The sequence below is a fragment of the Cyrtonyx montezumae genome, unplaced genomic scaffold, assembly GCF_038088225.1.
Source record: "Cyrtonyx montezumae isolate F1298 unplaced genomic scaffold, pur_monq_1.0 scaffold_3, whole genome shotgun sequence".
Taxonomy (NCBI): Eukaryota; Metazoa; Chordata; class Aves; order Galliformes; family Odontophoridae; genus Cyrtonyx; species Cyrtonyx montezumae.
Window position 1 is genome coordinate 128,326,572 of NW_027072034.1, and position 17,770 is coordinate 128,344,341.

Sequence of the window (17,770 nt, forward strand, 5' to 3'; positions counted from 1 at the left end):
GAACTATCTCTACTTGGTTCACTTGGTGCAATGTGAAATGGGGAAAAAGTGAAATCAAACCCACCAAACCACAGGAAGCTGAACAGAATAATTACTGTGCTTGTTCAGCAAAACTGTAGAGCATGCTGAAGTGCTCATTTCTTAACACTGAGCACAGCCCAGCTCCAAGCATGCTTCTGCATGCTGAGGTATCAGGCTATAGTGTTACATTATCTCTTTAAAAGAGGTCATTCCACACTACTAATTTATTAATGTTCCTCTGCATAAATGACCAACTCACAGCTTTTATTCCAGTTGTTATGGGACATCATTCCCACCTCGATAATGGACCTTGAGACATGTATCTTGGGGAGGTGCTGAATTTAATGCACAGAGTTGGCATCCTCTTCTCTTCTGGTTGTCTTCCTACAGGCTGCCAGGGCAGCAAAAAAAGAAGCAGTGAAGAGAAGTGACATCTTCCTGCTGCTATTGTTTGGCATTGGCAAAGGAAAATAATGTGGCAGTAGGAAAACAGAAAGTAAAATTAAATCTTCAAAGTACCTCAAAGATCACAATAGGCACAGATTGTAACAGTAGTTCCTAGTGACCTTGACATCCCTCACGTGTTGCAGACACTCACATCAGTAGTCCTGATCCATGCAGTGCTTGGTCCTGTGAGATGAAATTCTCTTTCTGAACAGATAAATATTTTTTTTACCTTACATTTGTAATGGACTTACGAATCACAGAATCATAGAACAGCTCAGGTTGAAAAAGACCTTCAAGATCATTAAGGGTTTATTTCCCTAGTGCAGGATTATTTCCCTAGTGCTGCTCACCACACCATTCCTGATACAGGCCAGGATGCCATTGGCCTTCTTGGCCACCTGGGCACACTGCTGGCCGACTGTCCACTGTGAACCCATGCTGACTGGGCCTGACCCACAGTTGACCTTTAGTTGATCCACAATGGCTCCTGAGATTATCCATCTCATAACTTTCCCTGGCACTGAGGTGAGACTGTAGCTACCAGGATCATCTTTCTGGACCTTTTTAACAATGGGCGTCACATGTGTTAGTCTCCAATCCACCGGGACATCCCCAGTTAGCCAGGACTGTTGAGGAATGATGGAGAGTGGCTTGGCAACCACATCCACCAACTCCCTCGGCACTCTAGGGTGCACTCCATCTGGCCCCCTGGTCTTGCGAGTGTCCAGCTTTTGAAGCAGGTCCAAAATCATCTCATTATGGTTTATGCAGGGCCTATTCTTTTCCCCATCCCTATCTCCCAGCACGAGGGGATGTGTGCCCAGGGAACAACCAATCTTACTAGTAAAGACTGAGGCAAAGAAAGCATTAAGTACATCGGCCTTATCCTGATCCTTGAAGCCCTTAGTGAACCTCAGGGTACCAACCAGGACCTTGTTTTGTAAGGGAAGCAAGTTATGGAAAGAGGTTTCTCTTGTTGCAATTAAAACTGGTAGGGCTAAGGAAAAGAGCTTTTAGTGGGATGCCACATTCACTTCATCTAATTATCTGATAATTGGGATAAAACAATGTGTGATGCAATTTGTAAAAGTCGTGTGACTGGTATGTGGTGTGACTGATGACCTCTACAGACAAAAACATACCATTATTGTTTGGACTCTAACAGAATGTGTCTTGCCTGGAAATATACAGACTCACAAAGATGAGGCAAACTGAACCATTATTTGATGGACGGAGAAACACAGAAATCAACAGTAGTGAAAGAGGCTGTCATTTTCTGTAGCTTGTATTAGTATTTCAGTTGGAAAACACAACAACAGCTGGATTAGACCAAGGAGCCACCCAGGTCACTATCCTGTCCTGGGAAGAGCCTTTGAGCAGGTGCAGAAGGAACATGCATGAGAAAAAAAAGTGAATGATATTCCCCCTTTATGACCTCATTCCCTCTGGCAATCTGCAACTTAAATGAACCAACGGCTGCATCTGCATCTGTTTATTTAATATCCCTTTGTGGCTCTTTCCTCCATGAATTTATTTAATCCCTTCTTGAATACACTTATACTCTAGTCTCCCAAGCATCCTGTTAGCCAGATCTCCAATTGAATTACGTATGTGTGCACGTATGTGAAAAAGTAGTTTGTTCTAAATCTCTTATATGGCTGGTTCATGGTGGGGCAATGACTTCTTATGCTATGAGAAACGGCTAATAGCGATGCATTTTCCAATTCTTCATGCTGCTCATACTAGTAAAGTAACACACTGTCCTGCTGTTGCCTCTTATCCAAGCTGAAAATCATGTTAAGAGTTTACTAACCAATTTTAATAACCAAAAAGTCTAGTGTCTTCACCCTGTTATCAGGGTAGGGTGTCTTTCTTATAGTGAGGGACCCAAAACTGAACTCCGTACTAACCGGAGGTGAGTACAGAGGGATGATCACTTCCCTGCTCCTGCTGGCAACCCTACTTCTGATACAAGCCAGGATTACATTGCCCTTCTTGGCCATGCAGGCACACTGCTGGCTCACGTTCAGCTGAGCTTCAACAAGTTTTTCCAAGCGATGAAAACTAAATTATAAACCACTGTTCTGTATATGCAGATGCAGTGTTTTCCTCGTATGTTTTTGTACGTATTTATCAACAATGAATTAAGTTTCACTGACCCACCACTCAATATCATGTGTTTCTTCCACAGTCTTTTGCAATCATCTCTAAAGTATCTTGATGACCCACAAACACCAACATATGGCACCCATTTTCTTCTTCACTTTGCTAGTATACATCACGTATTTTGTACAATATAGAGCCTGGAACAGTTTCCTCTAGAGCCAAATTAGTGCACTTTGATGCAACTTGTACAAGAAAAATTGCACATAAACTTAAAACAAAAAGAGATAGCAAAAGCACATATGGAGATGTTTTTGAAAAGGAGAAACTAAAACCATGTTTTCACAAGTGATTTTTAAATGGCATATTTCCATTAATAATCTATGTATACTTACATGAACTCAAATGAACACAAGCTATTAAATGATGATTGGGAACCTTCAAATTAAATGTGCTGAAATGTCCAAAGTAGATGAACAATCAGGAACTGAAAGAACTGCATCCAATTGTAACTCAGACAGGAAATCTTTTTGTATGATCTGACTGTAAAAGGCTGATGTCTCTTACCTGCTTCCAACCTGCTACAGTGCCATACCCAACGGAGTAGACATTTAGGAAACAAATGCTTACATCAATCCAGTCAAGTTGGTTCTACAGTTTTGATCACTCACCCCAGTAGGTCCCAAGGAGATATGGCCTTGTGGATTCATGCTGCAGAAAGTTCACCTTGTCTGCTGCTACATTAATTTTCAATATAATTGATTTGCAACCAAGCTGCTGTCCACTTAGACTGTGTCCTTCTGCACCTTCTCTCAGATACAACCAATGATACTTGGATGCAAACATCTTGTCCACCTATTTGAGCAAAAATGCTTTAGAGTTGCTGTTTCCAAATGTTCCTACACCTCATTCACCATCTGCATTGGGATAGAACTCTTCATCAGCCCAGAGACAGAGACTCTCCCTTCAAACACCTCTCTGCAAGCCCTAAGCCCTGACTTAGCCTGACAAATCCACACCATAGAGAATTGCCCCCAAGCACAGAGCAGCTGATCCTAAGAGGAGTCTTGATGAACATACATCATAATAAGCTACTTGGTCAAATATAGGAAATGAATTCACTAATATTTTAAGATAAGCCTTTCAAAATTAATGCATCACATTGAATTTATTTTATATTTTCTCTTCCCACATGTGCTACAAGTTTATTTTGTCAGCTGGATATGTCTTAGAGAAAAAGTTTGAAAGCTGGCTTATACCGTTGTCCAAGATGCGGAGAATTTTCATCTTTTACATGAAATTTCTTTTTTGAAGTAGCTAACTTTTAAGGGATAGCACTATATTTCTGTATGTTTTCATTCATTTTTTCAAAACATATGCTCTTACACAAACATAATTTCATAGTGGATCCATAATCATTCTGAACAAAAATCAATTTTTAAAAAACCTTTTAGCTCTACTAACCTTAGATAAGAACTGAAAGGCTAAAACATTAGAGCAGAAAAAAACAAAACAGAGCAGAAACAAACAAACAAAAAATAACCAAACCAACAGTGTAGGGTAAAAATCAACTTCCAACTACAGGAAATAGAGTTCGTTCAAGATTCTGTCAAGAAGGTCTCTCCTTCTGCCCTCTGAAAGAGCCTTCTTACATACCTAGAGGGACAGTAGCTCAAACAGTTGAGGGGCACCACTATCCAAGAGCTGAGAATGAAGGTTTTCATGAGTCAGTTGGCTCTGGCAAGAAATGACCACCAGAATCTCTTAGTCAGACTACTTTATCTACTTATCTATTACAATGGCTTCAAAGCAAGCTAGGTGATTTTGTCAAAGTCAAAGTCAAAAAAAAAAAAAAAAAGATAGGAAGCATTGTGCTTTTCATCTGTTCATTTTCAGTCTCACAGCATATTATGGGATGTTTTTGTTTTTTTTTTCTGAACAGTTCTGAAATCTGCTCTTTTCTGTGTAGGACTGAAAAAGATTGTAAGGGTCTAAATCAGTGCATATCTTGAGGGCATCTCTGCTAGGGGTAGGCATCTGTTGCTTCAGAAGAAGCCACAAAAAACAATTGTGGGATTTGAGCCAGAAATTATGTCAAACTAATCCATAATTAGTAAAAATCAACTTAAACACTGCAGCAAGATGATTTACATCTCTTTCAAAGCTTTTCTTACAGCTTCAATTGTCATATGATTGAATATTCTTATTCTTCCAGACCCTCTTTAAATCTTGTTACATTCCTGACCTCAGCAGCATCCCCTGGTAATGAGCTCCACAATTTAATTACATTTTGAATTAGAAGAAAGAAAAGAAGTAAAGAAATTTCTTTGTACCTACTTTAAATTTGTCACCCATCACTTTAATCCTCTGCTATAAGATAGAGAAAATAGGAGCTACTTGTCTATTGTGCCTTCATTGCCCAAAGATTTCCATAGTTTTATCTAGGCTCTCTCTGACCCATTTTCCTAATTCCTTCGTATTTCAATACTCCTCCATGACTGCTCATTATGTACTAGAAGATTTCTAGTCATATGACTTGTCAATACAAATTCTATGAGGATGTTTAAGGAAAAAATCCAAACGCGCTTCAACGAAATAAAGGCTGCAGAACCCTAAATTAAAACTACAACAGATAGAAAGAGCACAGTAACACTATTGGATAGAAAAGATTCTCAACTTCAAAACACTGTTTTTCAATATAGTCACCAACATCAGTTACGCATTTTCACCAGCAACAAACAAGAGGCAGCATACTGCACTCATCAAAACCTGCACCAGCAGAGATGCCCCACTGTCACTGTCACCATCACCTCTCCATGCTCACATCCACACTTTGGTTTCCAGAAGCATTCAGCAAATGTCAATGAATATCAGTGAGTGCCATTTTTTCCACACTGAGGAATTCAGTGACCCACTGTTGCTTCCTATGCACTTCTATGTCAGACACTGTTGTGTCAGAGTGCCCCTCTGCTGCCATCTGTCACATGGCAACAACATCTAATGGGATATTGGTGGGAAGGTTCAGCCTCTACTGCTGTACCACCAACATCTGCCTCTGATGTTGTGGACCAACAAAACAAAATAGGAGGCATTACTCTCACCGCAGCCCTCGTAGTATACTCTGAACTACAGCTAAGATATTATTTTGACCTTTGTTAGATACTCTCCCTTCCTCAATAATGCAGAAAGAGTTACCACAGCTGTGGGCAATAACCCATAGCCAAAGCATCCATCCAGAGAGAAGCTGGAAAACTAAGGACTTTTGGGATAAGAAATCTGGTTGTGCTGTAACAGATAATTGCACCAAATATAGCTTTTCGAATACAATTGCGCACTGCAGTACTGAACTCCCTCTCAAAATCTGTTTTTGTGCTTCAGCAGATCCTGTTTCAGGACTGGAAAAGGAGAGGACAAAGACCCCTGAGACATGGAGTGACCAAAGCAGAATGAAAGCAAGTCTGTGCAGAGGCACACTGCCCATCTCTCAACTCAGATGACAGATGATATCACAATGTCTATGGCAAAGCATATTACAGAATGCCATCTGTATTCTTCATTACATATCCAAATCACAAAAGTTTATTTTTTTGTTGTTAAAACATTAACTTATTTGTTAAAGCATAAGTGGCTAAAAACAATCAGTGAGTACTACGGCAAGCTTTAATTATCAGCCGGGTTTTTCATCTGTGGAACAAAGCTAGCAGCACACAATTATTTTGCTAGCTCATCCTGGCTGACCGAACAAGAATATCCTGTTAAGTGCCAACACAGGAACAAACACTGGCAGAAAAACACAGAGGTGGAGATAAAGTTGAGAAAAAATCTAGAATTATGCACAGTGAAGCACTTTGTTTACTGCGCTGGTGGCAGAGCACTGGCACAGGCTGCGGCGGCTCCTCCTTGGGGATCTTCAGAAAGCACCTGGATGTGGCCCAGGGCACCCTGCTCTGGTGGCCCTGCTCGGCTGCGGTTGGAGCACACAGACACAGAGGGCCCTGCCAACCTCAGCCACTCTGTAATTCTGTTATTTATGAGGGTAAGTTTCTCTGTGTAAGAATGTAAACAGATCGTCAATTCTGTTTGGACTTACATATTAGAAAAGTTTCTCAGTATGACAGGAGAGCAGCTTGGTTAAAAGAATTGTTAAAATGTGTTATTTCAGAATTAAGGAAGTATATGAGTAATTTTGGTAATTACTCAAGGATCCACCCAACATTCTGGCCACTAAATAAAGGCAGAAACGTTCACAGACTTTGGTGCAGCTGAAGTTTCATACCACTTAGAGGCTTTGTGAAGACCAAAAAGGAACCATCAGTGTAGACGCTATCAGTATCCACTCCTCTGTGACAGAGGCTGAAGTCTTAGGACTTCAGCTTCCAGTTATAATGCTGATGTGTTAATAGGACGTGAGATAACCAATATTCAGAGGTAATAATTCTAGTTTTAGTTGCTTTGCCACAGACTTCAGTGAAATGGGGTTTCCCTCTGGATGCTTTAAAACCACAGACTCCTTCAGTGGGAGGAAGCCACATGTCATTCAGACATCATTTAGACATGCAGTCCAACAGCATTTCTGTGATACATTTCAGATTGTTCAACTTGTCCTTCCTGTCTCAGATTCATAAATCTGTGATTTGAAGCACAACACTACAACATTAAATCGTTCAGCCGCAGAAATGATCCGAATCCCACCCCACACAAACCGAAGTGTTGTATTAATGTTGTAATACTTGCGGAATTGACAAGCTGACCGCTTCAAACAAAATAGCCCTTGTCACAAGAAATTCTGTCTTGTATAATTAGGCCTTTAAAAATAACAGACTAAATTCAGCTTCCTAAGCTGCAAGAGTGCATATTTCTCCCAACTCCCTGAGAACACGCTGCAACGCCAGCTTTTAGGCAATTCTGAAAGGATGCTACTGTATTTGGGCTTTATGACCATTTGAGAGGATGCAAACACTTTCCACTTGGATTTGACAAGGATCAAAGACCGAACTGTCTTTAGAAGCAATGACTTTTACTAACTGAGCGGTGCTCCATCTCAGCTGATAAAATGGGTATTAAGGACAGAGCATGACTGCCAAACACAAGCCCTCCCCCAGTTCCTGACTGCTTTCTGTCAAAAATGACACAACCAGCCAAGGTATTTAGTCAACTTTGCCTTCTAGATAAATGAACAGGTAAGGCAAATTGAAACAATTTTCTGGCGAGTATTTGAGGCACATCCGAGCTCCTATGTATGTGAGAAACAAGGTCTGTAAAACTGGGATGCCAAGTATCTCTGACATGAATGTTAATATGAATAAATCACAAGGCTGCAAGAGGATTCTGAGCAAGCCTAACGAACCTTCTGTTGCATCTGCAAAATATTTTTACAGTTTGCCTAATGAGCCTCAGAGAATGGAAAAATGCAGAACAATTCTGGACTGGGAAAGTTAAGCAGCTGAATGGAAATAAATTATTTTTCTCTTTGAAATTCTTATTAGCGGGGAAAAAAAAACAACAACAAAGAAGTCTTAGGAAGTACAGCAGCAGACTTACCAGTAGACTTCCAAAGAAGTTTTACTGTCCTCCTCCTTGAACTGCCCAGTGATTTGGGAAACCGGTAAAAGAAACGTGCTATCCTTCTGATGGTTTTGCTGAAGTCGCTTCTTATTGCCATGTCTGAAAGGGCTCTATGGCTACATCAGGAAGAGCAGGAGCACATACCCAGACTGCGAGAGGAAAGCCCATGAATGCCCGCACACAGCAAGCTGGATCTGAGCTCAGCCTCAGCCAGCACGTCTCGAGACCACCTGTTAGTCCTAAATCCCCTCCCTCCCAGTCACTCAGTTTAGAGCCCTTTAGACCTCCCCCTTTACGACAAGCAGAGCTATATTAATAGATGCTCTCGCTAAAGAAAGACTAATGCTTCAGAGCCTTAACCTGGTGCTGCGTTTTCAATGATGTTAAAAGAGGAGTTATTTTCCACAGAGGGTTTTTGGAAGGTTCATCTCCAGCTACCTCTTCTGGTCTGTAAGCAAATCAATTCCAAAACTGATAGCTGAAGACCTCTTTCAAATGCCCTTTATTTAAATTGACTTCATCTAAGCATCTCATAGACCCTCCTTTGAAGGTTCTTCATTTTCATCAAACAATTTCTATAAATACACAGGTTTTTAAAAAGCGACTTTTGCTCGTAATGGATTCTAAGGTAAATGTCACAGTCGGACCATTCACTGCTACAGTCTGAATCCAGCATCTACTAACACTCAGTTATCTGAAGAAACTACTAGCATGTCAGCAGTCAGACTGCATGCTTCAAGCATAACATATACTGAACTGTAATCCAAAAGATGCATTGAACGAATATACTCCCGTAATTGTTTTAAAACAAATAAAATGTACATTTATTTGTATAATTCTCGCATGCTCATTTTAACAACAAAACAATTTAACCATTTCCCAAGCTTAGTACGATCTCCTCAGCTGTGTCACAAGCTTCTCTTCAGCTTCTCACATTTGATTTTTTTTTTCTTCTGCTGAATCTGGACAGCAGAAAACACTGAATACCAAAACTAATGTCATTACTAAACAAAGGTCCTTCTATCTCAACTTTTGAATGACAGTAAGGAAGGGCTCTGTTACATGAGCTATGCTCACAGCATGCGGTTAATAACTCTTCTAGAATTCACTATGTGTTTCTCTTTGCTAAAATATGTAAAGTATTTAGCCCCGTTTTATCCACTGGACATTTTTAACACACCGCTAACTTCTCAGGTCCAAGTTAGATAGATTGCATTTCCTCTGGCCAGTATGTCTCCAAAAACAAACATTTCCACTTCTGCTGGATCTGCCACAATTCTTGAGCAGATGTGGGGGCTGGAGCTGCCCGACTCGTCTCCTCTCTGAGCTCCACCATGCCAGCAGGAATTTCACAGCAAAGTGAGGGGTTCAGCACCAGTCAGAGCTCTGACACCCAACATGGCAAACAGCAGAGCTAGGGCCCAACAGCTAACTCGACAGTTTGGAAAGTGGCATAGTTCTGAGCACTTAAAAGCAGCTGCCAGAAACTGAGTTGAATGATTAAGGATTTTTTTCCTGAAATAGGTGTGCACAAAATGTCATGAAAACCAAAGTTCCTTATATGAAAATACCTGATATTTCAGACTAGAAGTAAACATATGTTAGGACTAATAGGTTTATACACTAATAAAGAAGTATGTATTATCTTTAGCAGGATATGAAGGGGAATATATTTGTCACCCAAACAAAAAAAAAAACAATATTGTATTTTTGTAACGATCGTATTTCATAAGGCTTAAAAGAGTGCTCAGTAAAACACGTCAGGGTATAAAAACATAAAGGGGCAAACTGACTTTGCTGGTAGGCACAACAAACCTGTGGAGGATTACACCTTGCAGTGTTCTGTGCCTTACTGGAACAGCACAGAATTCAATTAGCATGCAAAATCCTCGGTTAAATAATACCAGACAATTAGGCTGTGTGACAAACCAGCGTGCTGAATGATGGGTCAGCCTCCCCCCTAGCCCCTGCAAAGCCTCTTCCCATGGCAGACTGATGCTTGCCCTGCACACCTCACGCCCTGTGGGCATGCAGACCCAGCTCCACAGCCATGGGCCTGGCAGGGCCCCAAGCACTCTCTAGGCAGGCGCCTTCCCCACAGCACCCACTCCACAGCCCGCTTTGCACAGGGAAACCTGTGCCCACTGGGCAGTCCTAGTGAGCTCCCAGCAGGTCCCCTAGGGGCTAAGGGCTGCTGGCAAAACCCCCTGAAGCTGAGCCATGTCACTGATGACACTGACACCCAAAGCCCTGCAGGCAGGCTCCAAGCAGGGCTACACAGGGTGCGGTGGCTGCTGCACCGAAGCCATTCCCATGTTTATTGATGGAGATGCAAAACTGGAACAGAAAAGAAACAAATGGCATAAAAAATACCTCATTATTATGTAACATACTTCTAAACAAGGAAATGCAAACAACCAGTGGTGGCTGTCTGGGAATCATAGAATCATTAAGGTAGGAAGACCGCTAAGATCATCTAATCCGACCGCCAACCCATCCCCACCACATCCACTAACCATGTCCCTCAGTGCCACATCTATGTGCTTCTTGAACACCTCCAAAGACGGCGACCCCACCACCTCCCTGTGCCAATTGGCAGCCTGTTCCAGTGTGCCTCAGAGGAGGAGAGTGCCTTGCCACTCCTTCTGAGAACTGCGTAAGAAAAGGTAGACATACTAATGAGATCTTAACGTATGCTTGTCTCCATTAGCAAATATCCCCAACAGCTGAGCTCAAAGCATGTTTTTGCTTTTTTTGTACTTAGAATAATACACCGGGAAAACAAGGTGGTCTCTTTCCCACCCCACCTGTGGAGGCATAGTTATGTGGCACAATGCTATGTACAACACCTACAGGCAGAGTGCAGAGTGGATAAGTACTCACAAGTCAGTCTTGACTACAGTATTTTCTATGCTAATGGAGCTTGAACTACCAGAGAAGGACAAAGACTTCCAGAGCTCTGTAGTCCCATGCTTCAGCACTGCCGCATTTCCATGACACTGTCAAGTCACAGCAGCACAGATTTCATACTAAAATATAATCATAACATCATCACACGTGACAATGTTGTGCTGTTGCTGGGAAGCTCATAAAGAACACAGTGCACTTCCTAAGAGCAGAGACAAAAATCTGCTGCATTTGAGCTTTGTTCAGCAAAACTAACACAATACTTCCGATTTCCAGCTCAGCTGTTCATCCATCCCTAAGCCAAATAAGGAGCTATATTTTGAGCTTTCTAAAAAAACTTTTGATTCTCAGCAGCTGCATATACGCAAAAAGAAGGGATTAAAATGGACAGTGAATGACAATCTGCTGCTTTCAAAATCTCGCCTCTGTTTCAAAGATATAAAATGAAGAGCTGCATCACTCAAACTGATGTAAAACACATTCATTTTCAGATATCGTGATCTATTCTTTTGCAAATAAGTCAATAAAATTAAAGTAGATTGAACAGTCTTTTAGCCATCAAAAGCATTTTGCATCTAATCCTTTCTTCTATTTTTTTCTGGTTATTTATACAACAATAGGTAATATACACCAACATATGGTACAGAAATAAAGAAAAACAACAAAAGAGAAGGGGAAAATGTTCTAACTTTACATAACGCACTCCAGATACATGAAAGGCATAAAAACAGAATAAAAACAGAATGAAATCGAAACCCAAAACCTCACCTGACAGTCACTGCACATCAAACTAAACCACTCCCAGATCTACACCACTAGAAATTCCCATCCAACAGCTGTGTTTTTTTCTGCAAAATAAAAGAAAATAAAAAAGCTTCTTGACCAGACACATTCCTGTGATGAGAATGACTTTCAAGTAAAACACTGCGGAATTTGAATTAAGCCCCTGCAAAGCAAATGAGCATCAGACAAGCAGGAGCAGTTCCAGCCCTTTTTGCCAGCCTTATGGAAATCTCTCTGGATGAGCAGGTAGCTGGGATTTATCTAATTGAATCCAGCTGTCTGCTGCTGGGGTGGTTGTCATGGCTCCTCTCTTGTTGGCAGAGAAAGAACAGTGCCTCTTGGGCATGCTTATTCCCATCCTGCAGTGAAGTTAGAAAACAGTTCAAGAGATCAACTGTGGTCTGCACAGCTTCTGAAGAAGCCAGGAGGCCATTGTGGAAAGCACATGAGGGGCTGCAAGAGCCTCCTCGGAGCTGGCCCTAAGGAGTTGCTGTAGAGACAAGAAGCAGTGCCCTCCTTTTCAGTGGCATGCTGAGAACATCTTAACAGAAAAACCTTGAGAACTGTCTACTTCTATAGGCTACCTGCTGGAGAATAACTGGATTTCTGCCTTTAGGGAGTGAGGAGTAGGAAGTTCCAAGCAATACTTCCAATGAAGCATACCCTGGACAGAAACGTAAGGGCAGAAACAGTGGTGTCAAAGCACATTCACTCACATCTGTTAGTCTTTATTCCATTCTAAAATGAAACGCAAAGTGCTGCACTTGGGTCAGGGTAATTCCAGACATGTACAGACCGAGAGAAGACCTCACTGAGAGCAGCCCTAAGGAGAAAGACTTGTAGGTGTTGGTTGCTCATATGAAGTGGTAGTGTGTGCTTGCAGCCCAGAAGGCCAACGGTGTCCTGCATCAGTAGAGGGGTGGCCAGCACAGGGAGGGAGAGGATGGTCCCCATCTGCACTGCCCTCATGAGGCCACATCTGGAGCACTGTGTCCAGGCCTGGGGCCCCCAGCACAAAACAAAACAAAACAGAGCTGCTGGAGAAGGTCCAGAGAAGGTCTGTGAGGATGATCAGAAGGATGGAGCACCTGTGCTATTAAGAAAGGTCGATGGAGCTGGGCTTGTTCTGTCTGGAGAAGGCTCTAGGGAAATCTCACTTTGGCCTCCCAGTTCTTAGTGGGAGCTTAAAAATTGGAAGATCATCTTTTTATATGGTCTGATAGTGATAGGACAAAAGAAAACTGTTTAAAAAGAGAGAGATTAGGAGGACATTTTTTGTTCAGAGAGCGGTGAGGTGCTGGCACAGACTGCCCAGAAAAGCTGTGGGTGTCCCATCTCTGCAGATGTGCAAATCCAGATTGGGCCCTGGGCAGCCTGAGCTGCTGGGTGACAAGCAGCCCATGGCAGGGGGTTGGAACTGTGTGGGTTTTGAGGTCCCTTCCAACCCAAATTTTGTTTTATACGAGCTTTATATACATGCAGTTTCACTTAGGAATACAGAGAAAATAAAACTCTAGGCTAGAACTGAAGAGAAGAAACTGAGTTGCCTTGTAACTCATTTTGACACATAGGAGTTGACTCAGGGGATGACAGACCAACGTGCCTTTGGGCTTTGGGTGACTGCACCAAAATTAGTAGACTTCTCATTGAGAGTTTGCATGGAACTACCTCTAAGGGAAATCAGGGCAGGAACACAAAAATGTGCACTAAATGTTGCTAAAAGAACACATTTATTCACCTTAATCTGATTACATCAAAAATAGAGTAGCCTGACTTTTTTAGGCTACAGTAAACCTTTGGGAATCCTTCACTGGATCTCTGCACATTGTACAAGTGATCACATGCTGTTTGCACTTGAGATTGAGTGTCCCTTGTACGCATATGCTCTCTTAGAAGAGCAGGATGCTTCTCACCCCCTATTTCTTATTTTAGCCAAGGCAGATATTAGATCATAGAAACTGGAGTGTAAGAGAAAAAGAGATATTGCAGACCTCAGCTTCCACTGTACCCCTTTATATTTACTTCCAAGCTCCCGTACTCATTGTAAGGCTATTGCACCCAAGCTACTACACATGATGTGCTCTTCCTTTGCAAAGCAAAATCAGAAAGGCATTTGTCAGTACTCAGTGCAGCACAGAGACAGAAGACATGCCTTGCAGCTCATACAGCCATCCAGATAAAAGCAGCATCATTCCTGTCCTTCTGCTGTGCACACTGCTGACCTGCATTTAACTTTTTGGATACAGAGCTCCATCCAGTCACGGTGGGGGTTCTGGTAAATGCTGCTTAGCAGCAGAAGGAAGGGAGGACTGTGAGTGCTGGGCACAAGCTAAGCTCTGACTTGGGCTTGGCGAGTGCTCCCTTGGGTGACCCTAAAAGCCAGCTCACCTCTCAGTGCTTTCCTCATTGTCTGGTTCACTTGCAGCACTTCAGAGCAAGGCATGCTTCTTCCAGATGAGGAGCTACTGTTCTCTGCAAACAAGCAGAAAATGGACTCAGGGGAACCCAAACCCCCGTTAGCTGCTGCTCCTGCTTGTATGGAGTCTGAGAAATTCTGGTAATCCTGGACTTCAAACAAAATAAAGGAAAATCTGAGAATGTCATGTCATTAAACAACTTCCCACAGAAAAGATGGGGAAGGAAGAAAGATTCCCACCTACCCACATTCTCATTTTGTCTCTAGAAGGGACTCTGTCCATCAGAAATCTGATGGAAGTACAGCAGTTTTTCCTTTTAGGAACTTTACAAATATTTATGAGTCTCTGTGCTTCCCATGGTCCCTACAGAGGTGGACATCAGCCCAGCCACACGAACCCAACCCACACACCAGCACACACAGCATTACACGAGTTACAAACAGTTGCTAAGGGTAATATCAGTGCATCGATCTCACACTTTCAGCAGAAGTATGAACTCCCCATTCTGTCTCATCACTTGAAATTAAAAAGAAATGCCCTGTTTTGTGCAGTACCTCTAAATACCATCTGATTAAATATCACCAGAAAGTTTGAACTCGTGTAAGCACCATAATTTCTCTATGTTCTCTTAAGTGAAGAGCAAAACTCCTGGAAAGGCACAGCAGCATTTCTATTTGGCTCAATGAAAAAGTGATTCTGAAACGAAAGTCTCAACATTCAAGGAAAGAGCAAAGTTATGGAAACAAGCTAGGAAGCATAGGGCAGGCTGTGCACAAAGCTAACCCTCCGTACAAACAACGTCCACTGACCAGGCTGGTTGGAAGAAGAAGCTGTTGAGGAGCAGTATTCCGATGGCTGGAAGCACAAAGGTCAACATTTATCCAAAACCTTTAGAAATGCCTCATTTTTCAAATGCCCAATGATAAGGCCAAACAACACACCTACTTCAGGGCTGCTGTGCTACAAGGTGCTGACGATATCACTACACAGTACTCTGTTTGAAAGAAAATTAGGATACTAGAAGAGAAAATTCCTCTATCCTACACATAATTTCATTGGTTTAAGCCAGAATAACCCAGGCTCCTTCTGCTCCCAACTGTTGCGTATGGAGCAGTCAGACTGGGCAGCAGCACTCTGCACCTGCACAGATCAATGGCTTTTCCCCAAAAAGCAAAGGTGAAAAGGTGAAGGACCAAGCAAATCAGGAGTGCTACACCAATTAAGGCCCCTTGAAAAGTAATCCAGAAAAACATCATGAGCTCAGATACTACCAAGCATCTTTTTCAGAGATATCTCATTACACTTGGCTTTCTTCCTGGGCTGAGGTCCAGAAATTCTGGTATTGCCTTATTTTTTCCAAGAAATATATTGCTTGAATAATGTGCACCTTGTGCACTGCATTTAAACAGATGGTCATTGATCTCCTTGAACTCTTTTTTTTTCCATTCTGATCATTCTTCCTTGAGTTATACAGAAGTATTTTTCCATTTTTTAGCAGAAGCTGGAAACCCAACTGATGAATTCCACACCAAAATAGCACAAGAAGCAGAAGGACCCTTTTCTTGGTAGCTCCTCACTCACTGCAGCTATCCCACTCCACTTTATCATGAGTACACAGGAGCACATGGAACCCCACAGCCCCACTCTGTGAAACAAGGATGGCAAAGCCCAGCCCTGCCATAATGCTCTGCCACCATGCAGCTCCTTCCTCTGAGACAGAACTCTGCTCATCTCAACTTTCACATTCTCTGGCTGGTGCCCCCTCTGACTGCCTCCCTGTCCCAGGGAAACTCGTCACTGCTTTTAGTGCTTCCCACCCAGGTCAGCACCTCTGCCTCTCAGTCTCATCTGAGGGCAGCTGGTACTGAGAGCTGACTCAAACAGTGCGATCTAAACACAAGTAATACCTTCATCTCTCTGACTCAGAATCCTTGTGACAATCCACTGTGCAGTTCCTTATCTGCCAGAGGCTTCTGGGAGGACGCTGTCTTTCTGCTTTTTAGATGACACAGTGAAGCTCCCCACCATTGCCCAGAGACCCCCCAGCACTGCTGTGCCTGCCAGGCATCTCAAAGCCTCTGCCAGGTATTGGCACTGTAACTCTGACTGTAGCTTCTGCTTCTCAGGGGGAGGTGATGAGGACCATGGCTTCTCCAGAGGGCATTTCCAGCCTTGATACAGCCATCCCACAGCCAGGATAGATGAAGAGCCTGTGGACCGGGCTGGTACAGGTGGGGGTCTGCTGCCCTGTGCCAATTTTTCATCCATTTGGGTCCATGCACTCAGATAGTGGGGTGCCAGCAAGCACTTGGGCTCCAGCAGCAGTGTGCGTGACTTCGCTCCTGCTCCCTTCTTATCTCCGTGCCACTTTACGGCTTTTAAATGTTATATTCATGCCAGGCTATAAATGTTGAATGTTCCCCGTGCTACTTCACCAGAGAGCAGCCGCGAGGACTGCGGCTGATAAAAATGGAGCTTGTCACGGAGGAGACAGAAAAGCAGTGCGAGCCATAATCGTGCTGAGAAAACACTGCTGGACGATGCATAATGCATCGTGACACTTGAGGGCTCTTTCCACACAACAGTCGACCGTAAAAGAAAATAGTAGGATTCTTAAGGTCTACTTTCACCTGTGCGTGTACTCATACATCCTGTCAGAATGGTGCAAGAACTTAAACAATAATGAATTTTAAAAAGTATTTTCACATCCCCACTATTTCATTTCTGAGTTACTAACTGTAAAAAAAAAAAAAAAAAAAACAACAACACAGAGCCGCAGAAGGTAATGACGGGAACCTTGTAAGAGGAGCGCTGAATGTGAGCAGAGAACAACGTGAGGTTATCCCATCCCCTTCAGCCCCAGCAGACCACGCCGCACCACGCCCCGCCCGGCGCTCAGCGCCCACCGCTCACACAGGCGCTCAGGGATAGGGGCGGAAGGCAAAGCCCCGCACCCCGACACGGCACTCCGCTGTGGGCTCGGTTACCCTAAAACACGTCCCTCTGGGGTTTTGGCGGTGGGATGGAAGCTACGAAGAACGTCTCACAGAGCCCCTTAGAGCGCGGGGCAAAGACGCGGCCACCGGCGCTCCGTTTTCCCGCCCACGAAGCACGCGAGCCGCCCGCCCCAACCCGGCGCCGCAGGGACGGGACGGGAGGGGGGGAAAGCGAGGGGTCGGCGGCCGCTCACCCGCGCAGCGCAGGCCCTGCGAGACGACGAAGCGGCAGCAGAGGTCGCACCACGCTCCCGCCGCCGCCGGCACGAAGCGGTGCGGGGCTCTCGGCGGCGCCGGACGGCTGCAGGAGGGGCCGGGGTCGGGGCCGGGTCCCCTCGGCGCCGCCGCCATGCGCGTCGCTCCCGAGAGCCGCTCGGCGGAGCGCCCCAGTAGCGCGGCTCTGCCCGCCGTCCCCGGGCCACGGCTGCGTGCGGCGCTCCTCAGCCCGTTCCAAGTGACACCGCGCGTGGCGGCTGCGGAGCGTAATGAACATCCCATAATACGCCGCTTTTAGCGGCCGCGTTTCGAGCT

General features: G+C 43.8%; 1 protein-coding gene across 1 annotated transcript in view; it reads right to left on the reverse strand.

Moving 5' to 3' along the window:
• Positions 1-8,233, reverse strand: part of RASSF3 (Ras association domain family member 3) — an 88,132-nt gene extending 79,899 nt beyond the window's left edge. Inside the window, exon 1 of the mRNA XM_065743367.1 lies at positions 8,113-8,233. Within this exon, the coding sequence (XP_065599439.1) occupies positions 8,113-8,233 (121 nt within the window). The remainder of the gene's footprint in view (positions 1-8,112) is intronic.
• Positions 8,234-17,770: the final 9,537 nt, after the last annotated feature.